At 46.7% G+C, this 24,503-nt stretch overlaps 1 protein-coding gene across 1 annotated transcript; it reads left to right on the top strand.

Annotated features, from left to right (window-relative positions):
- Positions 1–12,180: 12,180 nt before the first annotated feature.
- LOC142564941 (juvenile hormone acid O-methyltransferase-like) lies at positions 12,181–23,720 on the top strand. The gene is made up of 3 exons (XM_075676154.1): positions 12,181–12,806; positions 22,441–22,588; positions 23,510–23,720. Exons 1-3 carry the CDS (start codon positions 12,234–12,236, stop codon positions 23,680–23,682), a joined length of 894 nt encoding a protein of 297 aa, XP_075532269.1. The 5' UTR covers positions 12,181–12,233; the 3' UTR covers positions 23,683–23,720.
- Positions 23,721–24,503: the final 783 nt, after the last annotated feature.

The raw sequence follows: 24,503 nt of genomic DNA, 5'->3' as shown, positions 1-24,503 counted from the left end.
AATCTAACAGCTTTCTTCAGCACAGCCTCAACCTTTGATACATCAGATACGCAGTGAGGTGACCAGACAACAGATGCATATTCCAGAGTGGGCTTCACGAGGGATTTGTTAGCTGCTAGTTTGCATTCCTTGGTTGATGTTTTAGTGGTCATTTGTTCCAGGGCACTAAAATGACTTGGATACTTAGAAACAAGTCGCCGTGTTTGTGCCATTTTAAGCTGGATGAAAAAGTCACACCAAGATATTTGAACTCAGTGACATAGGTCAGAATCTTATCATTTAACGTTCGGATGTCTACGTACGCTAAGAAATAGCGTTGCCCAACATGGGGGCGGCACCCATGGCTTACCCTTCAGAGTGAATTTTTGTGATGGCTGCACTCTTACTCGCGTTGATCGCCAGTATCTATTGAAATAAGCTTTCGCTTTCTTTAAAGTCTCCTGAAATATTAATTATGAGCGCATAGCGCGTCCAATTTCTGAAATCGTTAGCGAGTGCGGCGCCATAGGCCTAACGAGTTGCACCGGCATAGCACCTACAGTATGGTTGGTAATGGAATGTTTTGGCTTAGATACGTTTAGCATGAGGCACAAACCACATGAGTGGTAACAGACCAAGTACACATGTTCATGATGACAGCAAGGTTCACACACTGCAGGCGGCCAACGCATTCCCCACGAAGTAAATTGGAGGGACATCACAATTCGTTGGGCACGAGCATTGTGCTGATGCCGTCATGAACTTATAAAAGAGGAAAAGGCAGCGGGGAACATTTGTGATGAACGAAGATAGCAGATGTCGTAAAAAGTGTGCTTTCATCAGCGACGATGTTGCAGGACCCCGTGGAAAGGGCAGAAGAGTGCGATGGTACTACGACGTCTTCTGCAGGAAATACATTTATCTACAGTTTCAAAAGCGTCAAGAAACGGGTGTCGCAAGGTGTTTTAAATTCTACTTCAGCACGAGAACAGTCGTTGACGGCCTTATAAGCCAAAAGAAAGTCCCATCCCAAAATAACACCGTGGGAACAAGAATTTCGCACCAATAAATTCTACGAAGTAGAGAAGGCCGTTCATCACAAAGAGAACAGTGGTTGACGGCCTTATAAGCCGAAAGAAAGTCCCATCCCAAAATAACACCGTGGGAACAAGAATACCGCACCAATAAATTCGACGAAGTAGAGAAGGCCGTTCATCACAAAGCAAGCATTACATGCAGCCGCCGGTGTGATGCGGTCAGCTCCGGCAGTGCGAATTGACATGTTTGGCACTGGCCTCGTAACTTTGCTGAGCAAACGGCTAAGCTTGACACTAAGGTCTGTAAAAACGGCGGCGCCAGTGTCAGGGAGGGCGATTGCATCGACGTCGTCTACATATACATCTGTCACATCCGTCGCTGAAGCGAGAGGCTTTGATCTTTTTGTGCGTGATGCAGCTCTCGCCTTTGGAACTGCTCTGGCGTAGACGGACGACGACGCATCGGCAATAGCGAGCCGCGTGGAGGTGATGGCGAACCGTAGTGAACAAGAGGTGGTGAGAAGAGGGCGGTAAACATCTGGCCGGGGTTGCGAGATGCGGAGCTCGACGGGTGCGGTCAAACATATAGGTCGGAGTGGAAGCTACGGCGATAGGATATGGCACGCTGACGGCAAAATCGTCCATTGTGGCCAAGTCAATCCCATGCAAGACATATTGGCCGGTTGTCAGGAGTGCGTCATCGTCCACAGCTTTGTGGGTACCCCGGCTGAACGAAGTGAGTGTCACCGATGGGCGCAGTGGCACGACTAACGGGAATAGCGTAAGTGGATGCAAACCTAAGGTGGATGGACCGTGCGATAACCTCAGCATAGCTGAGAGGTTCGTTCACCTTGGTATTGCCAATGTGAGGCCGTACTGTTGGAGTCTCACCGCCAGAAGGTCGAGCTAGGAAACCTGGCGACGGTTGGCAAGCAAAAACAAGGGTGAATGCGCGGCTGAGGAAAGCAGCGAAAGCTGACGAGCGACCTCCGCAAGGACGAACTTCTTTATCTGGCAAAGCAGGGAGTCCATATTGTTACGTGGAGAAACCACATATGAAAGAGGCTATTTACAGGCTATTTACACCAGAGCCAGACCACCAGGCCGACACTCACGCGCCCCAATGGTACAGACCCACTTCGTCGTCGTTCTCGCGGCGGCTCGTCCCTTGAGCATCGCTCGATGATATCGTAATACTACGTCCCGGCGGCAAAAGAGCCGTCACGGTGCTGTTAAATATCCAAGGTGCGTGGAGAGTTGTAGGGTTTGAGTCGGGCGACGTGGAAAATGTCACTGGTTGTCACAGCGGTGGACGTAGTGGACGTGGCTAGAACGATTTATTAGGCAACATCGGTCATTTGGCGGAGCACGCGATATGAGCCTGTGTAGCACTAAAGCAGTTTTTACAAAGGTCAACTTTACGCGATGGTGACCAAAGAAACACGAGGGCGCCGGGCACAAAATGGACTCTACGGTGAGGGAGGTCATAGCGTTGCTTCTGTTTGTCTTGAGACATTTGTAGACTAGGGCGCGCAAGTTGGTGAGCATGATCAGCATAGGCGAATACATCAGGGGCATAAGCGCTAGATGAAGCAGTGGTGGACGGAAGCAAAGTGTCCAGTGGTAGCGTCGGTTAACGGCTATGCAAGAGGTAAAATGGCGGAAAGCTAGCAGTTTCGAGACTGGAAGAGTTGTACGCGAAGGTAATGTAAGGTAGAGCCTGGTCCCAGTTACGGTGGTCGTCTGAAACGTATTTGGATAGCATGCCTGTAAGGGTGCGGTTTAAACACTCATTCAGGTTGTTCGTTTGAGGGTGACAGGAGGTGGTAAATTTACGCTGTATTGAGCAGGCACGCATGATGTCGTCAACAATTTTGCTAAGAACCTACGGCCACGGTCTGTTAGCAATTGACGCGGAGCACCATGAATCAAAATGATATCATGCAGGAGGAAGTCCGCAACATCAGTTGCGCAACTGGTCGGAAGAGCATGGGTTACGGCGTAGCGGGTCGCATAGTCCGCCGCGACTGCAACCCACTTATTTCCTGATGTAGATTGCGGAAATGGGCCGGGAAGGTCTAAGCCGACACGATGGAAGGGCTTGGCAGGGATGTCGAGCGGCTGCAGGTAACCAGCGGGGAGCTGGGAGGGCTTCTTGCGTCGTTGACAAAGTTCACAAGCGGCGACGTAACGTCGTACGGAACGGGCAAGGCCCGGCCAGAAAAAACGGCGACGTACACGATCATAGGCTCGAGATACGCCGAGGTGTCCGGCCATTGGTACGTCGTTAAGCACTTCTAGAACAGTTGAGCGGAGGTGTTTAGGTATTACAAGTAGGAACTCAGAGCCGTCTGGGTGAAGGTTACGATGGTACAGAGTACCGTCGCGGTGGACGAAGAGGCGTAGAGCAGTATCGGCAGGAGAGTGTTCAAAACGGTTGATGAGTGCTCTGATGTCGGCGTCACGACGTTGCTCGTCGGCGAAATGAATCAGCTTTGATACTGAGAATACGCAAGCAGCACTGGCAATATTGGAGAATTCAGGGTCGTTAACAGGATAACGCGACAAGCTGTCAGAACCTTGGTGCTGGCGGCCAGATTTGTACATCACGGAATATAAAAATCCTTGTAGCCTCAAAGCCCTTCGACCAAGCCCGCCTATAGGATCTTCTAGCGATGAGAGCCAGCAGAGAGCATGAAGGCCAGTGTCTACGGGAAAAGGGCGACCGTAAAGTTAAGGACGGAACTTCGCAACCGCCCAGACAACAGCAAGGCATTCTCGTTCCGTGACGGAATAGTTGGCTCCGATGGTGCGAGGAGGCGGCTCGTATAAGCAATAACGCGATCCTGGCCACGGTGATGCTGGGCTAAGATGGCATCTACGCCATGACTGCTAGCATCTGTACGCAATTCTGCAGGGGCATCAGCGTCAAAGTGGGAGGGAATGGGTGGTGAGGAGAGAAGAGTGACGAGACGAGAGAAGGCGGTGGCTTCTGCAGTACCCCACGAGAATTGTATGCCATTCTTCAAAAGATTAGTGAGGGGTCTAGCAATTGCCGCAATATTTTGAACAAAACGACGATAGTACGAGCATAGCCCTTCTTCGAACGTCTGCGGCTGTCTTCGGAACCGGGACTTTTACGACAGCGCGAGTTTTGTCGGGATCAGACTGTACTCCGGAAGCGTCAACGAGATGGCCCAGAAGAGTAATTTGTCGGTGGCCAAAACGACATTTGGACGAGTTAAGTTGCAGCTTCGCTTTTCGAAATACATCAAGTATAGTTGTAAGACGCTCAAGGTGAGTGTCGAGCGTTGGTGAGAAGAAGATGACGTCGTCGACGTAGCAGAGGCACGCGGACCATTTGAAACCTTGGAGCAAGGAGTCCATCATACGCTCAAAGATGGCAGGGGTGTTGCATAATCCAAACGGCATTACTTTAATTTGGTATAGGACACCAGGTGTGAAGAAGGCGGTTCTTTTCTCTGTCCATATTGGTCAACAGCAATCTGCCAGTATTGTGAACGAAAATAAATAGAAGAAAAATAGCTGGAACCGCGGAGACAGTCAAGGGCGTCATCTATACGTGAGAGCGGGTAGACGTCCTTATAATTAATGTTCTTCAGATGGCGGTAGTCTACACAGAAGCGCCACGTGCCTTCCTTATTCTTAACCAACACTACAGGTGACGCCCAGGGACTCAAAGAAGGCTCAATGATGTTTTTATTTAGCATTTTGTTCACTTCACTTTGAAATACTCAGGTCTTCCGATGCAGAACCTCGATGTGGTCGTCGGTGAATAGGAGTAGCATCGCCAGTAAGAACCCGATGCTCGACCGCGAGCGTCTGGCTTAAAGGGCGATCGTCGAAGTCGAAAATATCTTGAAAGGACGATAATACTTGGCAAAGGTCTTCAGCCTGCGCAGAAGACAGGTACGTCGCAACCATTTTCTGTATCTTGGGATCGGCGGCCGAGGCTGGCACGATGGGCCTGCTAAGCTCGCGAGAAGCAGCGGTCGATAAAGTTGCCACATGATGGTCTCCGAGACAATCAACGTTGGCAAGGCAAATACCTTGCGGTAGAATTTGATTTGCCAGTCCAAAGTTAAAGATAGGCATGAAAGTGTTGTAAGTAGTAGTGCTGAAAGTGCTGAAAGTAATAGTAAGTATACTGGGACGAACGGTAACGTCATACTGTAGTGGAATGTCGGGCAGAGGAGTGATGACGTACTCGAAATTAGGGACTGGTGGGGAAGACAAGAGTTCAATATAGGCTATTGACTTTGGCGGCAGGCGAATAAAGGTGTTTGATTGTTGTGTCCATATGGGAGGTTGTGGCCAAGTACTGCACGAGGGTGGTCCATCCTGCTCTCTTGTGGGAGTGCGTTACCGGTTCTGGTCACCGGGATCTGGCCACGCTCCAGGCCTGTTTATGCAATTTTATCAATACACAGTTTTTTTTAATCCGGTGGAAAATTGCGCGGCACCGGGATTTGAACCGTGGTCCTCTTGCACGCGAGGTGGATGTTCTACCTCTACGCCACCGCTGCTTTTTGTAATGTAATGAGGGGGGAAGATAACCGATGGTCATTGAAGGTTACGGACTGGATTCCAAGGGAAGGGAAGTGTAGCAGGGGGCGGCAGAAAGTAAGGTGGCTGTATGGGATTAAGAAGTTTGCAGGGAAAACATGGCCACAATTAGTACATGACCGGGGAAGTTGGAGAACTATGGAAGAGGCCTTTGCCCTGCAGTGGGCGTAACCAGGCTGGTGATGATGGTGATGACGATGAATAAAGCCGGTGGGGCGTAGGCGGCACTGAGGTGTGCCAGAGGGTTCTGCCAGAATCGGCAACTACAGGCGAAGGGTACTGGCAGAGCAGTCAATAAGGGCAGAATGCGCGGAGAGAAAATCGAGGACGAGAATGAGGTTGTGGGTGCAATGAAGAATCACGGTGAAGAGGACAGGAGTGTGGTGGCCGGCGATGCTAACACGTGCCGTACAGATGCCGATGATACGCACAGCACCGCCATCTGCAACGTGGACGATGGGTGCCGACGGTGGGATGAGGAGCTTGTTCAGTCGTCATCGGAAGGCAGCACTCACAATAGAAAGATATGCTCTTTTATCGATGAGTGCCGTGACAAGATAGCTATGAACGTCAACGTCATGAAGGTTTTGGTTCGTAGGTAACGTGAGCAGAGGATTTGAGGGTAGGGTGGACAACGCAGCTTCACCTCGAGAAGCTGCACTGCCTAGTTTTCCGGCTGGATCCGGGAGGCGATAGGCGACGGAGAGGAGTGACGGAGTTGGGGGCGAACGGGAGTGATGGCGTCGAGGTGAGGGCGAGCGTCTGTAGTGAAGGTTCGGGGCAGGAGCATCAGCGGCAGTGGGTTCATTGCGGGTGGCATAGGGAACAGAATGTCTAAAGGTGCGAGAATAAGCGGCGGTGTATGTCCCAGGAGGTGGTGGCCATCGGTTGCGGCAGGGGCGAACGACGTGGCCGATGCGACAGCAGTGGAAACAGATCGGCCTGTCATCAGGGGTACGCCATTCGGACGGGTAGCGGCGGGATTAGTCAGAAAAGGAATGTCTGGGACGAGGAGGGCTGCTAGACAACTGGGAAACCGTGGGTGGAGACGATGAACACATGGAGTTTAGACCCATGCTCTCAAATGCCTGTCTGGCTATGGCCTGAAACATCGCAATCGTGGTTGCTGGTGGATCGGGAGGCGTCGCGCAGAAAGCTGGTGAACAGCTGGCCTCGAGTTCGCGGCGAACAATAGGGGGTACGTCGTCAAGGGGGTGGTCTGACGCGCACGACCCTCACATGTCGACGTAGCAGCAGTGTTAGGTAGCCGCGTGATGTAACGTGTCACACGGCGGCTCTTAGCTTGTTCAAGGGGTCTGCATTCTTTCATGATGGCGTCCGTAGTCGAGACATTGCTGAATTGCAAATTGAAAGCATCGTCGGCCATGCCTTTAGCACATGCGACACTTCAGGCATGGTATCGCCAGTCTTGCGGCATAGAGCCAAGAGGTGCAGATGTATGAAACGTGCGGCTCTGTAGATGTCTGAACACGAGACTCAAGAGCCTTTCTCGCGGCAGCCTTGCACAGAATGGGGTTGCCGAACAGTTCCCTGAGCTTTTCTTTGAAACTGTCCCAACTGGTTATCTCGTCACCATGTGTTTGGTGACACACGCGTGGAGTGCCACCGAAATAAAAGGCGGCATTGGCGAGCATGATCGTTAGGTTCTATCTTTTATTAGCACTGGTGTGTTCAGAGCTTGATCCATTCGTCAATGTACTCTCTCTCGAGGCCAGAAAAAACATCGAGGGCGCGCTGTTGGGTAACCGTGATGATTGGAGCAGTCGGACAAGCCGAAGCAGTTGCAGGGGAGGTCTCGTCGCCGGGAGGCATGGTGACAACCTCGATGTACCGACCGCTCCGGAATTCCGTGGTGAGGACGGGGATCGCTAACCTCCACCAGAATGTTACGAGTGGAAAGACACAGATGAAAGAGGCTAAATACAGGCTATTTATACTGGAGCTAGACCACCAGGCCGACACTCGCTCGTGCCAAGGGCACAGGCCCACTTCGTCGTCGTTCTCGCGGCGTAGGCCTGGGCGTCCGCAACCTTCCGCGACTCTGGCTTTGAAAGTAGCCCACGTGTGGAGATCAGCTTATTTGCCATGCTAGTTAAGTAGAAGTTCGCGCTGCTGATATTTAAAAAAAAGTTCTTAATCTTCTTAATCTCATCCGCCCACCTAACTTTCTGCCGCCCCTGCTACGCTTCCCTTCCCTTGGAATCCAGTGCGTAACCCTTAATGACCATCGGTTATCTTCCCTCCTAATTACATGTCCTGCCCATGCCCATTTCTTTTTCTTGATTTCAACTAAGATGTCATTAACTCGCGTTGGTCCCCTCACCCAACCTGCTCTTTTCTTATCCCTTAACGTTACACCTATTATTCTTCTTTCCATAGCTCGTTGCGATGTCCTCAATTTGAGTAGAACCCTTTTCGTGAGCGTCCTAGTTTCTGCCCCGTAGGTGAGTACTGGTAAGACACAGCTGTTATACACTTTTCTCTTGAGGGATAATGGCAACCTGCTGTTCATGATCTGAGAATGCCTGCCAAAAACACCCCAGCCCATTCTTATTCTTCTGATTATTTCCGTCTCATGATCCGGATCCGCCGTCACTACCTGCCCTAAGTAGATGTATTCCCTTACCACTTCCAGTGCCTCGCTACCTATTGTAAATTGCTGTTCTCTTCCGAGACTGTTAAACATTACTTTAGTTTTCTGCAGATTAATTTTTAGACCCACTCTTCTGCTTTGACTCTCCAGGTCAGTGAGCATGCATTGCAATTAGTGCCCTGAGTTACTAAGCAAGGCAATATCATCAGCGAAGCGCAAGTTACTAACGTATTCTCCATTAACTTTTATCCCCAATTCTTCCCAATCCATCTCTATGAATACCTCCTGTAAACACGCTCTCAATAGCATTGGAAAGATCGTATCTCCCTGCCTGACACCTTTCTTTATTGGGATTTTGTTGCTTTCTTTATGGAGGACTACGGTGGCTGTGGAGCCGCTATAGATATCTTTCAGTATTTTTATATACGGCTCTTCTACACCCTGGTTCCGTAATGCCTCCATGACTGCTGAGGTTTCGACAGAATGAAACGCTTTCTCATAATCAATGAAATCTATATACAAGGGTTGGTTATATTCCGCACATTTCTCTATCACCTGATTGATAGTGTGAATATAGTCTATTGTTGAGTATCATTTACGGAATCCTGCCTTGTCCTTTGGTTGACAGAAGTCTAAGGTGTTCCTGATTCTATTTGCGATTTTCTTAGTAAATACTTTGTAGGCAACTGACAGTAAGCTGATCGATCAATAATTTTTGATGTCTTTGGCGTCCCCTTTCTTATGGATTAGGATTATGTTAGCGTTTTTCCAAGATTCCGGTACGCTCGAAGTCATGAGGCATTGCGTATACAGGGTGGCCAGTTTCTCTAGAACAATCTGTCCACCATCCTTCAACAAATCTGCTGTTACCTGATCATGCCCAGCTGCCTTCCCGCTTTGCATCTCTCCCAAGGCTTTGTTTACTTCTTCCGACGTTACCTGTGGGATTTCGAATTCCTCTAGACTATTTTCTCTTCCATTATCGTCGTGGGTGCCACTGGTACTGTATAAATCTCTATAGAACTCCTCAGCCACTTGAACTACCTCATCCATATTAGTAATGATATTGCCGGCTTTGTCTCTTAAGGCATACATCTGATTTTTGCCGATTCCTAGTTTCTTCTTCACTGCTTTTAGGCTTCCTCCGGTCCTGAGAGTATGTTCAATTCTATCCATATTATACTTCCTTATGTCAGCTGTCTTACGCTTGTTGATTAACTTTGAAAGTTCTGCCAGTTCTATTCTAGCTTTAGGGTTAGAGGCTTTCATACATTGGCGTTTCTTGATCAGATCTTTCGTCTCCTGCGATAGTTTACTGGTATCCTGCCTAACGGAGTTACCACCGACTTACTTTGCACACTCCTTAATGATGCCCACAAGATTGTCGTTCATTGCTTCAACACAAAGGTCCTCTTCCTCAGTTAAAGCCGAATACCTGTTCCGTAGCTTGACCTGGAATTCCTCTATTTTCCCTCTTACCGCTAACTCATTGATCGGCTTCTTATGTACCAGTTTCTTCCGTTCCCTCCTCAGGCCTAGGCTAATTCGAGTTCTTACCATCCTGTGGTCAATGCAGCGCACCTTGCCGAGCACGTCCACATCTTGTATGATGCCACGGTTATCGCAGAGTATGAAGTCTATTTCATTTCTAGTCTCGCCGCTTGGGCTCCTCCACGTCCACTTTCGGCTATACCGCTTGCGGAAGAACGTATTCATTATCCGCATATTATTCTGTTCTGCAAATTCTACTAATAACTCTCCCCTGCTATTCCTAGTGCCTATGCCATATTCCCCCACTGCCGTGTCTCCAGCCTGCTTCTTGCGTACCTTGCCGTTAATGCCGCCCATTTGTATAGTGTATTTTGTTTTCACTCTACCCATCGCCGATCCCACGTCTTCATAGAAGCTTTCGACTTCCTGGTCATCATGGCTGGATGTAGGGGCGTAGACCTGTACAACCTTCATTCTGTACCTTTATTAAATTTCAGAACAAGACCTGCCACCCTGTCGTTAAAGCTATAGAATTCCTGTATGTTACCAGCTATATTTTTATTAATCAGGAATCCGACTCCTAGTTCTCGTCTCTCCGCTAAGCCCCGGTAGCACAGGACGTGCCCGCTCTTTAGCACTGTATATGCTTCTTCTGGCATCTTAACTTCACTGAGCCCTATTATATCCCATTTACTGCCCTCTAATTCCTCCAATAGCACTGCTAAACTCGCCTCACTAGATAACGTTCTAGCGTTAAACGTTGCCAGGTTCATATTCCAATGGCGGCCTGTCCGGCCCAGCCCAACCACCGTGGCGGATATGAGCGTTTGTGAACACAAAATTTTTTCACGAGTAGAAATTTCTGACGCCAAATGATCTGGCCTGTATTTCCTGTGCTGTCTGAATGTTTCGAATATAATAGGGGTTAATAGCCACTGTAAAGAGGGAAAGTGGGCTGTGCTCTATACTCAGAGAGAGAGAAAGAGAAAGCAAGGTTAATCTTGTAGAATGAAAAAGCCGGGTTTTCTGCTTTACACTGGGGTGGAGTAGAAGGATGATGTGTAGAACTGCAAGAGCAAAATAGAAAGGAACAAACAGGGTGCATTCGCACTGCCGCTGCTTTGCGCTCAGTAGAAAGCTGCGAATATATCAAGTCTCCCATTTGGTGAACACGTGTAGGAAAAACAAAACTAAATTTCATGGCGCGACGGCTCTAGTCAAACTGTGACAGGAGATTGTAGGACGTTTTGCACGACGCGTTTGTAACCTCTTTGAACTCTTTATTACTGCTGAATACCCTCGCTCATCATGACGCAGCTGCTTGACGTCCGCTGCCGCCACACGTTCACATAAAACGGGGCTTACAATAAATGTCTGGATCTGCACTTCGTCCATATTGACTGCCTTCATCTTGTGAACGTCCACGGTAGGTAGAAAACTAGCTCGAACAACACGTCTGACAAGATATTCAGGTAAGATCTCGCACTTTGTTACAAGTCCGATAGATTTTCCGACTACTGGAAGCTTTCAGCCATTTTGAACCAAATTTCGGCGCAAATCAAGAAGTACGCTTGTCAAAACATCAACGGTTATTTGTTGCATACGTTCGGAAAAGTCTGCCGTTGTGGACACGGGTCTGAACGGTACGTTAACTGCTCCGGCTTATTCCGCGTTCCACTTCAGCCTCGTTCTTGGCCGCGATGTGAGTGCAAATGTACTCGAGTGCCTCTAGTGTCAGCAGTTTCTGCAACGTAATTTTCAAGGTGCTCAGCAGCTTTGCTTCTCAAGAACACTTCAAGGCCAACTGTAAAGAAATTTCATTAAGGCGAAATTATCATAATGTGTGTTTTATGCAACCTAAACAATTTCGGCAACATCGCAGAGCTGGTAATGTATATTTTTTCTTTGTGTTAGCAACCTTTAAACAGCACATCACAAGAAGGGCGCGTGTGGTGACGCTAAGGCGAAAGGCCCAGCAAGCCGTCTCGGTACTTTATTAGCGAGCAGCGGGCAGCAGAGGATGCCGCCCGCTCGGGCTGGCTCGCGTCGCCACATCTGTAAATCCGTAAATACTAATCATAGGACGCGGTAATCCTATCGTCTCACATGGGGAGGGAATTCGTCGCGCGACCCCGTGGCTCCCGCGGCATCTGCTCTAACGTGGCCACCGACATTACCGGTCATGCCGAGAAACCGCCTGGTAGGCCTTGCGTCGCTTCCAGCGAGGAGTAGTCGCAGTGTATTTTTTTCAGTATCAAAAACGGCTACGTTGTCAAGCTTTTCGTGACGCTCGCGCTAGTATTTAAAATGTCCAATCATTGCAACAGGGCTCCTTTATGCACTTAAAATACTAAACTGAAATTTTTATGCAGTTCAACATGATCTTGCAGATAGTCTTTAACATAGAGAATGAGAGTGAGTCAGGGAACCAAACTAATTGCCGTATTTTTTTCATTTCTTTTCAGGCACGTGTCAGATCAACAAGTGAAAGCCACGCACATATCCATCACTGCGAATCAATTAAAATGCATGAGGAATCCGAGCCCAATCACAACAAACCTGACTACGACGCGGTTGCGTACTCGGAGAACGTTTCGTGTTCTTTCCCCATAATAACTAAGTTGCTAAATTATTACAACTTGACGTTCGACAATGAGCTAGACAGCGGCAACGGGCAAGAAAGCGCGAGTCCATGTGGGCCATTGCGATTTCTTGACGTGGGCTCTGGCTGCGGACAAGTGACCATGAAAATGCTTTTGCCCAACGTTCCAGACAACGTAGAGAGAATTGTAGGGGTCGACGTGTGCCCAAACATGGTTTCCTACGCTCGCGAGCACAGTTCTCATCCAAAGCTAGCGTACGAACAGCTGGATATAACAGGAGACGTCTCCGAGTTCCTCAGGCTGTACGGACCTTTCGATCGCCTCTACTGCTTCAACAGCCTTAACCGCGTGAAAGACCAGCACCAGGCATGGAGCAACATGGCGAAGCTATTGAAGCCTGGTGGAGAGTGTCTTCTGTTTTACGGCGCATGGTACGTTACACCGGAAATTTGGAGGGCACTGGCCAGAAAGCAACGCTGGAGCAGGTTTGCGGAGGTGAGTGGTGGATAAGCGGGGCCCGTAACCACCAAAAAAGTTTTATGATATACCTGTTCGTAAAAAAAAGTTGTCGAGCTATGGTGATGCTGGACATAATTATCAAGGCAGTTGGGCAATGTTAGACAAAATAACTTCAGAACGGCGGTGCCACTGTACTGAACGAGATGCCCCCTCCTGCTATCAAAGCGAGTGCTAATATTATTCTACACTTGAATGGTGGTACAGGCTCTGCACCAGAGAAAAAGATGACTGTCGTGCAAAAGGAAGACAAAATATAATGAAACAGTTCACAGTATCACGCATATCATAAGACAAAATAACGTAGCGACAACAGTAGCGAAGTTCAAAACAGATTTTAAGATAAAAAGGGCATAGTTCACACCCATCTATTTCCTCGACATTCTCACTTATATTAGTTTTCGGGGGTTTTCGTTTGTACTCCTGAATATGACCAGCTTGCATTCACAACTGCTAAACTACAAGTATTGGCGCTGCGGCGGTAAAGGTACTTCAACAGGTTCCCTGCGCGAATTGTACAAACAATGTATAACCGATTGAAGACGCATACGCTGTAGCTTAAAGAGGCGAAGTATACATGCCAATCATACAGCAAGGCCGCCTTCCAAGGACGCCTTCCTTACGCGCGGCTCAGCACCATTGTTAGCGGCCCGTCTCCCCACTCTCAGGATTTGCCCTTCGAGCGATAGTCACTGCCTGGGCATCTTCCTCTTATTTGGCGCGTCAGTCTTGGTCGGCCATTCAGTATCAGTTCCATCTAGTTAGGAATGACTGCTCCGATGCGTGAGGCAGGCAGCCGAGAGCGTGAGTTATTTGAAGTACAGTCCTCAACACGCGACTAGTAAATCCCCGGTAAGCGCAGACAGTTATTATCTTTCTCATTTTCTTTTTTTACGCACTACATTGAAGTATTGGTCAAGTTAGCCGAAAATGTATCGTATATCTAGCAGCGTTCATGGTCGCATACGTAGGGGTGACTGCGATACCACGATGTTAGAACCATTGAGGAATACTATGCCGTGTCACCTGCTGCGATCAGCAAAGCCCCTATTTCGCGGAAAAAGTTCAAGCATGTTTTCAAACATTTCGGAATTGACGAAATTGTCTTTGACTCGCTCGAAGTGAGCGCATCTTGCACAATATCTTTGTTTTTAACGGAAGTCGGAGTCAGCTGCATAGATTTTGGCCATTTGAAATCACGACAGCCTGCGTATGTGTGCTCGTCGGTACGCCTGTGGGGTTTACCTAGCCGAGTTCACGGCCGTCATTCGCACGTGCGATTCCGGAACTGCGAGGACAGAACCATTTAGAAATCGTTCTATATCGAGTTACCCATCACGATCAGAAAAACATTTCTATATCGGATAAATCGAATAAGTTTTTGGCATGTTGGGCCCTCGGGGCTCTACTTGTCGATGATAAGGTGGCCTCACCGCATGTGGAATTATCTGACTGCGCTATGTCGAATCCTAGGTTGCCATAGTCGGAAGTTTGAATCTCACAATAAGAATTTTTTTTGACAATGGTGAGCTTGAAATTCACATCCTCCAGTGCACAACGCCTGTAGGCATGGAGTGACGCCTGTCACCGCCAAAAGATGGCGTCCGGACAGGCAGCCAATTGAATCTTACCCTTGCAACGTTTAACACCCGAATGCTTTCGAGCGAGGCTAGCTTAGCAGGGCTCTTTGAGGGACTATCAGGCATCGTTTCGCATATCATCGACCTTAGTGAGATTAGAACTATTGAGGCATACACATTGTATAATAAGGGACATGTCCTCTGCTATCGAGGTCTCCTAGATAAGAAACAATACGGGGTAGGATTCCTAATCCATAAGGACATAGCGGGCAACATTGACGAATTCTACAGCACTAATGAGAGGGTAGGTGTAGTCGGAATCAAACTTAATAAGAGGTATAGTACAAGCTACGCTCCAACATTCAGTCACGATGATGAGGAAGTAGCTCACTTTTATGGAGATGTTGAATTAGCGATGAGAAAAGTGCCAGCTCAGTATTTTGCAATAATGGGCGACTGCAATGCAAAAGTGGGGGAAAAGGAGGCTTGTGAACTAGCAATTCGCAACTACCTCATCCATTTTAAGACCGCTAGGGGAGAGATGCTGGTAGTATTCGCAGAAAGGAGTAAGCTTTGAATAATGAACACTTTTTTCAGGAAGCATAGCAACTGAAAGCGGATCTGGAAAAACCCTAATTGTGAAACAAGAAATCAAGTAGACTTCATAGTTTTTGCTGATCCCAGCATGCTGCACGATGTGGAAGTGATAGGAATGGTAAAGTGCACTGATCATAGATTAGTGAGGGCTAGGATTCACCACAATTTTAAGAGAGAAAGAGCAAGAAGAAACATGTCAACCTAGAGGCAGTAAGGGAAAAAGCATACACATTCAGGTTGGTACTTGCAAACAAATATGCAGCCTTAGAGCAGAGAGATAATGCTGACCCAGAGCTAATGAATGAAAATGTAACTAGGTTGGCTTTAGAGGCAGCAATTGAAATGGGAGGCAAGGCAACAAAACAACCATTAGGCAAGCTCTTCCAAATACCAAAGGATCTAATAAAGAAACGACAAAAATGAAAGAGTCCAATTCAAGAGATAAGATGGAATTCGGGGAACTGTCAAAACTTATCAACAAGGCGACAATAGGTGATATTCGAAACTATAATTGGAAACTAAACTATTTGAAACTAAACGAGCTATGGAAAGAAGAATGATAGGCGTAACGTTAAGGGATAAGAAAAGAGCAGATTCGGTGAGGGAACAAACGCGAGTTAATGACATCTTAGTTGAAATCAAGAAAAATAAATGGGCATGGGCAGGACATGTAATGAGGAGGGAAGTAACCGATGGTCACGAAGGGTTAAGGACTGGATCCCAAGGGAAGGCAAGCGTAGCAGGGGGCGGCAGAATGTTAGGTGGGTGGATGAGATTAAGAAGTTTGCAGGGACAGCATGGCCACAATTAGTAAATGACCGGGGTTGTTGGAGAAGCATGGGAGAGGCCTTTGCCCTGCAGTGGGCGCAACCAGGCTGATGATGATGATGATGATGAAACTATTATGTGAGAAAGACTGAAGAAGCCGCAAAAATGGACGCAGCCTGAAATTAGTGCGAAAGAAACTTGGCATAGGACAAACCAAGATATATGCACTGAAAGATAAGCAGGGTAATACCATGAGCAATCACGAAGATAAAGTAAAATCAGTGTAGGTATTCTATACTGACCTGTACAGTGGCCAGAAGAGTCAAGATACCTCAATTGGAAACAGTAATGAACCGAATACAGAAACTCTTCATTTAACTAGCGATGAGGTCTGAAGGGCCTGGCAAGACATGAAACGAGGAAGGGCGGCAGGCGAAGATGGAATAACAGTCGATTTAATCAAAGATGAAGGAGACATATTGCTTGGAAAACTGGCGGCTCTTTGTACGAAGTGTCCAATAAAGTTTTGTGAATGAATGAATGAATGAACGACTGCAAGGGTCCCAGAAAATTGTAAGAATCAGAAAATAATACTAATCCACAAAAAGGGAGACGCTAACGAATTGAAAAGATATAGGCGCATTAGCTTACTGCCAGTATTATATAAAATATTTACCAAAACACTCTACAATAGAATAAGGGCAGCACTGGACTTTAGTCAACCAATGAACAGGCAGGCTTCAGGATGGGATTCTGTACAAAGAATCACATCAGTGTCGTTATTCAGGTTATCGAGAAATGCGCAGAGTATAATAGGCCTTTCTATATCTCTTTCATAAACTATGAAAAGGCATTTGATTCAGTAGAGATACCAACAGTCACAGCGACATTATGCAACTGATGCACAATCAAGGAGTACAGAACGCTTGCGTAAATAACTTGGAAAATATCTACAGAGGCTCAACAGCTACCCTAATTCTACACAAGAAAAACAGGAAGATATCTATAAAGAAACGGGTCAGACGGGGAGACACAATCTTTTCAATGCTATTCACTACGTGCTTGGAAGAAATATTCAAGCTATGAAACTGGGATGCTTAGGAGTAAAGATCGGCGGCGTATATCTCAGGAGCATTCGGTTTCCGATGAGATTGTTCTATTCAGCAACAATGCTGACGAGTGGCAACAAATGACTGAGGACCTTTACAGGGAGGGTGTAAGAGTGAGACTAAAGGTCCGACAACCTGGCAAGGTAACAAGAGTTCAGGATCGCCAGTCGGCCTCTAGAGTCTGTGAAGGAGTACGTTTACCTATGTCAATTAATCACAGGGAAGCCGGATAATGAGAATCAAATTCACAGAAGAATAATAATGGGTCGGATGGCCTATGGCAGATATCGCCAGCTCCTGAATGGAAGCTTACCATTATCATTTAAAAGGAAGGTGTACAATGAGTAGATTTTACCAGTGCTGACGTATGGGGCAGAGACTTGGAGACTAACAAAGAAGCTTGAGAACAAGTTAAGGGCCACGCAAAGAGTAATGGAACGAAGAATGCTAGGCATAACGTTAAGAAATAGAAAGAGAGTGGTTTGAATCAGAGAGCAAACGGGTATAGACGATATTATAATTGACATCAAGATAAAGAAATGGTGTTGGGCAGGTCACGTTACGCACCGGTTAGATAACCATTGGACCATTAGGGTTACAGAATGGGTACCAAGCGAAGGGAAACGCCACGAAGATGACAGAAGACTAGGTGTTGCAATGAAATTGGGAAATTCGCGTGTGCTAGTTGGGATCGGTTGGTGCAGGACAGGGATAATTCGAGATTGCAGGGAGAGGCTTTCGTGCTGCATTGTAGATAGAAGAGGCTGATGAAGGAGAAGATGATGATGAGACGACATTGATGAACTAAAGGTTTTTTTGATTCCTTGCGAAACTTTCTTTCAGCTAAGCGTTTTTCGCTTATCTTCGCGCGATATTGTGTGTCGCTGTCTTCCGCGTCGATAACTAAAGGGCGTCGAAAAATAAAAAGAAAAACTTTCAGTGTGTTGTAGTTCGTTTTCAGCCTGGTTCGCTCAGGGCGGCAGCCCGGTTATCTGCAAGGAGATTTGCCGTCGCTGAGCACGGGTACGGGAAGCGTTTGTCGGCAAAATACGATGTGTGTCGTTATTTTTATGATGTTTCGTCGTCTTGGCTCATCCAACTTTGGCTTACATCGATTAGCACGGTGGTTGGGAACTGCATCACATTTTTGCGCATTGCATGTGGCCCCGTTATTGTGTCACATGTTCAGTGATATCTCTGGGATTAATGTCGAATTGTGCCAATAAGCCATCTGCTGCTACTCACGACGTTTACATTTCAGTAACCCGTATGGAGATTTAGACCATGATCAAAAGTTTTTCATAAGCACAAAGATGAACAAACTACGCGAGAGGCGTGCGTCATACTGAAAGAAAATCTTGAGGCTACAAGGCGTACTTTGAATTTGGGATATAACACGGCAGCAGCCGCATCGGCGAGTCAGTACGCGTTCTTTTCTTTTGCTGGTGACCATACAAAAATATCTAAAGCCAATGAAAATGAAGTAAAGTATATACTAAGAAATATCAAGTTATACCGCGGCCGTATAAGCTGTGTGTTCCTTTTCTGATTATGCAATTGTGACAAAAGGCAAGCAAAACGTTATGAGGAATGTTCTGGCAAGAAAAATACTGCTTACCCCAACGTCTTCCCACATACGCGTGTTTTATTGTCGTACAATGATGGAAAATTGAACAGAACCCATCTCACTATGAAAGTCAACAGGAGCACCCACCGCATTGAATGAATATAGCGACACAACCTATCGCCATCATCAAAACAAGTTATGGATAAGGTGTGCACTCAATGTATTCTTTACATTGTATTAATGTATTCTTTACGCAACAATCTATTCTTTAGAAGGTGTGTACTGCAGTGCGGTTGATTTTTGACGCTTCGCTAAGAACACTCGGCACCATCCAGCATCACCGGTGCAAAACATGCGCGTGGTCTACGGTGAAGTGTGTCGCCGAGAAACGCGTCATGAGCAAACCAGGCTCATTTCTCGCACATCGTTCAAGACTCACAGCGCCATGTAGTGGCACTGCTGAACAGTCCAGGCCTGAATTTTGAGACTAAAAGCATGTCGTGGAGGTGTATGCGAACACGTAGAACAGTCCCCTGGCATAGCGCACGCATCAATCGCACATAATCAGGGACACCAATTGTCGTGAGGTTCACTGAAGGGCCGCGCATACCTTGTAGATTCGTTGCACAGCTCCCTAAAAACGTGGCGTGAAAGGATGTTCATTGAAAAGGGGCACGTATCAAGTGCATTTGTGGCGCAGGCAGCTAAAGAATCAGGTTGCCGTTATTTAAGTACCCTTGTGACTTCTGTTAGAATCTACTCTACATAGGGTAAAGTTAGGTCTTTTTTACCATTGCAGGGCGGGACACTCCCGGTAGCAGTTACAAAGAAACATGTCAATAACGTTTATTGAAGAAATGCACCCATCTACAAACACATAGTAAGAGACCCAAGTTAGCATCGAAGATGTTAATTGAAGGGCATCACACAATGAGTGCCCCATGCCCAGTGGTGAAAGTCGGTGTCAAACAGTTACTTCGAACTGCGGTATATACCATGTCTCACATCTTCTTTAACCCATGTCTGCCTGCACTGAAGTTCGTTGAGCGGCCCATATGTACAGATTGGTTTATACTCAGTAACCCTCGATCATATGAAGGTTTGTTTAAAAGCTATTCTCTCAGCACAGCAGCCCGATGCGCTGCCGACTTGGACATGGGCTACCCAGTGACCCAGGAAATTGGGCAAACGGTTAGATACAAAGATACATACATGTATAGATAAGAGCACTTGGACCCTAGAAACTGTGTGACGAACCCTACAAATATGAACACAATAATATAATCATAGAAATCTTGAAACAATGTGAGAACGGCGCAAGTTGCTCCTAATACTACGGTAATCCACAATTGGCAGCCACTTCAATTTCAGAGAGGTTCAAGCGCATATACATAATTATTGTTCTCCGGATTCGCTTGCCTAGTAAGACAGTTGTAACAAATTTTGAATCAATTTGGAGCAGGAAAATCTTAGTTTTGCAGCAGAATATTTTCAACTTGAAGAAGGTAAACTTGAAACAAGTGAATATTTTCGCCGCAAAATTTTAAATTTAGAGTTGCTTATTTCGATCAGAACAGTTCAAACTTGAATGAAGTGATGGAAATTTTGCTAAAGAGATTCTCCTTTGCACTAGCTACTGGAATCATGCATCAAACATCTGAGTGCACAAAGGACTGCCGTGTTCCTCTGATCTGGTACAGGGAAGTCCTTATTATTTTATTTCCCATAATTCGATCTTTCGGATAACTCGAACAGCATTTTGGATTCCGCCATAGTGCTACACGTTTATAGTGAGAAGCGCTGTCGGTTCCCGCGCTGACAAAGGCGCGAGACCTTTATTTCCAACGAAAATAGTGTTCCAGCTGCTTAACCTGTAGGAATGAGGTCGGAATACAGAAGGAAATTTTTGCCCAGCGCCATAAGCCCACATTCATGAATTGTTTTCTGCTTTATCATTTTGTTACCTAATCAGGTATTCCGCCATAGCTCAGGCGTATGCTAAATTGCCGCGCATCGGACTGCGGGACACCGGCAACGTGGGCTAACGACAGCGTACCGGCAACTTCGTTTGCGCCTGGCTTGCTTTGCATTATGCAGGAATTTCTTCCATATGGCGAACAATTGTTAATGTATAGATGCATTGTAAACAAGCGCGTTTTCGACCATTAGTAACGACGTTGTGAAGTTACATGCATGCGGTTCCCCAATGGTTGTGGCGAACGCGGGTCGCTTTCTGCAAAAGCCGTGAATGATTGCATGCGTTTGCCGCAGTGCACTGAAAACTTCCTTACCGCAAAGCGATACATTACTGCGTCCAACATTTGTTGTACGTTATCAACCTATCAGGTTTCCAGTACGAGTACTTTTACGTGTCATCAATCTCCATCCACACAAATATATTCATGCATTTTTCTCATTTAAGCTTGTCCTTCCAAGCTAAATATCTTATTAAATAGAAGCCGTCTTTGCGAACCCTGCCAGACATATGTAACCCGGAATGGCTCACACGAAGAACAGCACTACCACCTTTAATGACACTATAGATGTGCAGGTTCCTGGCCTTGCTTTCTAAGGAATAACTATGATAAAACAAATGCGACCCATATATCATCACAAGAACGAACATATGTATTGAAAAACAAAATTAGTTTGAGGAAGCAGACAGTTTTAAACTCATTATGCTTACTTTATAACCATTAGGCCAAAATTGCACGTACACCTGTATACTTCCATGGTGCTAATTACTTCAACTACGTCTTTCCGTCCCCCAGAATAGGCTAGCCAACCAGACGCGTTTCTGGTTAACATCTCTGCCTTATTTCCTTTCTTTCTCCTCCTCTTTGCGATGATCATGGAGTGTTGAAGAGGATTACTGCATTATGTCAAGTACCCCTAGCTGGGTATTGGTTGCAGCATTGGCGATGAAGCGAGCTGTAGATTTGAACAAAGTAAGAAGAAATGAATAAATGCAATGGCATATAAGATGGTCACAACTTTGCAGCATTGGTGCGAGAGAACAGAAGCGCGCTATCTAGTTACCTTTGAGCCAAAGAGAAAGGAGTAAAACTGGCAAATTTACAGCACTTTTGAACCGCTTCGCAACACCTTCGCATCACATAGATTCCATGGTGTTGCTTTTAACATCGGGATTGCCTTAACGACCTTACCATGGCAGTCACCTCTTTATAAAAACGTTTTCCACGAGGTCTCTACTAGTGTTATTGTAGCTCGTTTAACGCAGCTGCGATGCGGTCACTCGCGGATTGCAGGGTAGCCTTGGATCAAGGGGACGCCTCACTTGGTGTTAGTAGCTGATGCACCGGGCAAGTAAACATTAGCAACCGACAAAAGCGGTAACATTTGGGCAACTGTACATCGGCGCTTCAAAACCACATTTTACCAAATGCGCTTAGGCTCATATATGACGCGTGCGATGCAACGCTGTTCCCTCACAAACGACGCGTCTCGCTGGACAAGCCTGAAGACACAAGTCCCTGAAAAAAATGCACTCGCGTTTGGAGGCATGCTATTATGACCGGGCATTATCAGAAGTGAATGCAGGAGAACGCAGGCTCGGAGGGCGCGAAGCGAAACTCGGCAACAAGGGGGGACTCCTGATACCCTGATGATGAAGTTAGCAGAATCAAACCATTCACCTAATTACTTCATATACCCTCTAAATGCGGCTAGGACATGGGCGCTTGGCGTTGGCGCTCCGAGTTTTACAGCAGCTCGGGCGCAATTAGAGGTATTTATGGTGAAAGCACAGCTTGCCGCAGACGTGAAAAATGTGGCAGTTTGACGCAATTGACGGAACTGCAAAAACACTGTACGCGTATCTGCTGACGGTGAAGCGAATTCTGATGTTGGACATATTATCAGCGAAGGAGCTAACAGGCTATTTGCCAAGAACCCTTATGAACGACAGCCTCTGTAAAGGTGGCCCATGCGGTTACAGTTGCCACGACTAATTCTGCAACGCACCGTTGCAGCTGTGGGAAGGCCTCATTCCACCGTCACAGGACATGGGGAGCACTGAAGAGAGGCTGAACCACGTCCAGTCGCTGGCGAGAGACGTTGGACTGAAATTGAGGAGCTGCGAGATGGCTCACATCTACCTCCCGCTGCAAGAATGGTCCGGTAAGTGTTTGGGCCCCGACCAGCATCGCACAATCCGTAGTAGGTTCTTTAGCATATGCGAGGCCAGAAAAATTCAAGCGTCTGTCTCACAGCGTGCAAGTAAGGCCAATCGAATAGCTTACTGCATTTAGCTTAGTCGCAGTCCGGTAATATAAGCTAACCCAAGTGAAACCGTGTTCGGAAAGAAGCTGGCCAGTATAATTTAGACTAACGGTAAGCAAATCTTTCTTTTCGTTCAGATATTACGAAATGCCCAATACATGCAAGTTGAATTGCAGGAAACATTTCGTTTGATTTTCTTTTTCTCTCGTCATATTTTCTTGTGAGCCGGATAAAAGCGTGCATTATTTGCGGTAAAATTTTTGAAAATACTGCTGGCCTCTATACCTCGCAAGATAGCGGCGATGAATGGATTCGGTGAATAACGCCAGCATGAACACACCTCTGAGCTCCGTCTTTCATGCCGGAAAAAACCCCTCACGTTTGATAGTCTTCGACTTTCTGTTGAAGCTCTGTTCACTGGTCACAACCTGGTAAAGCGTTGTTCTCAAAGTTGGTGCTTATGCCGTTCGATCTGTCCTATTATTCTATGCAATATAATATTGTCCTATCTTTAACTTCTTTATGGTGGAATTTCTATGTTGCCTGGGACAACGAAAACTTTGACAATTTCAAGCACTTTATAATCTAAGGCTTCTTTTCCTCTTATTTAATATACCGTATATCTGATCATCCATCGAACCAAACCCAATTCATTCGATAGCTTGAAAGCAGCATCGTGCGAGAAGATGTCGAAAGGCAAAAACAGCAGAAAATGAAAAGCGTCCTTAGAATTTACAGCCCCACCGCTGTTAAGAAATGTTCAGTGTTTAGCGTGTGTATTTACAGCAGTTGTTGTTTCCTTCTCAATATATTTTGCAGGAATGCTGACGGCATTGATACCAGGAAATAATACCTTGAGCGCAGAAGAAAGGCACGAATTGTTCAAAGACGCTGACGAAGAATTTCAGCACTGGCTACGAGGGCGGAAAAACCCGCTCTTGGCTGACAACTATGTAATCCACGGGATAAAGCCAATGGAACAGCACACATAAATTTGGTTCGGGAATTCGGACAGTAAATTGGCGTTCCTTTCAAGATGATATTAGTCAAGAGCGTTTTTTATCAATGTTGATCTTCCTAATTGCAAAATGTTATTATTATTGCCAATGTCACTGAATGTACGAAATGCGACAGCGTTTCATTGTGCGTTCCTGGAGCACCACAACTCAGGAGGCAGACTGACGACAATCGGCACAACATGGGCCAACCGCCTGACAGAAGCCGGCCCAAACAAGGTAACGGGGGGCGCGACAACGGGGCACGTGAGCCGTGACAGGCTGTCTAAGCTAGAAATTGATAACGTGCATATGCGAACCGTGAGTCACAACATCATGGGAGAATTAGAGGAACCTAGGAGCAGCAATACGGCTAGGATGACGGTCAAGCCTACATCCCAACCACGACCGATCAGTAAGCAAGCAGATAATGAAATCGACAGGGAGCGGTCCACCAAATGCAGGGCTCTCAATGGCGAACAAGAATCCACGGCTGCCGGGCGCGCTCGCTCCGAGATCCGTGAGATGCTGAGAGCGCTCAGTGACATTGTCAAGCAGCTAACATAGTCGGTAGCCGGCATGCAATCCAATATCGCCGCTCCGGAAACGAATGTAGCCAACCTACATACTAACATGAACAGTCTCTAAACCAACATGGCAGCTATGGAAGAAAGATACAACCAACGCTGCAAGAAATTTTTTATGCTTTTTTCATACTTCAGACCTAGAACAGGTCCAAGCAGGGTGGTTAAACACAACAGTATTACAATGCATTATTCAATCAGGTAAGGTGGTAAGACACAACAGTATTACAATTA

The sequence above is a fragment of the Dermacentor variabilis genome, chromosome 11 (assembly GCF_050947875.1).
Source record: "Dermacentor variabilis isolate Ectoservices chromosome 11, ASM5094787v1, whole genome shotgun sequence".
Classification (NCBI taxonomy): Eukaryota; Metazoa; Arthropoda; class Arachnida; order Ixodida; family Ixodidae; genus Dermacentor; species Dermacentor variabilis.
Note: the sequence above shows the minus strand (reverse complement) of the source record. Positions and strands in the feature narration are given on the sequence as shown.

Coding starts and splice junctions, on each gene's coding strand:
- LOC142564941 (XM_075676154.1), top strand. CDS start 12,234: ATGCATGAGGAATCCGAGCCCAATCACAACAAACCTGACTACGACGCG. Junction 12,807..22,440: donor GCTGGAGCAGGTTTGCGGAG/GTGAGTGGTGGA, acceptor GCACCGTTGCAG/CTGTGGGAAGGCCTCATTCC. Junction 22,589..23,509: donor CCCGCTGCAAGAATGGTCCG/GTAAGTGTTTGG, acceptor TATATTTTGCAG/GAATGCTGACGGCATTGATA.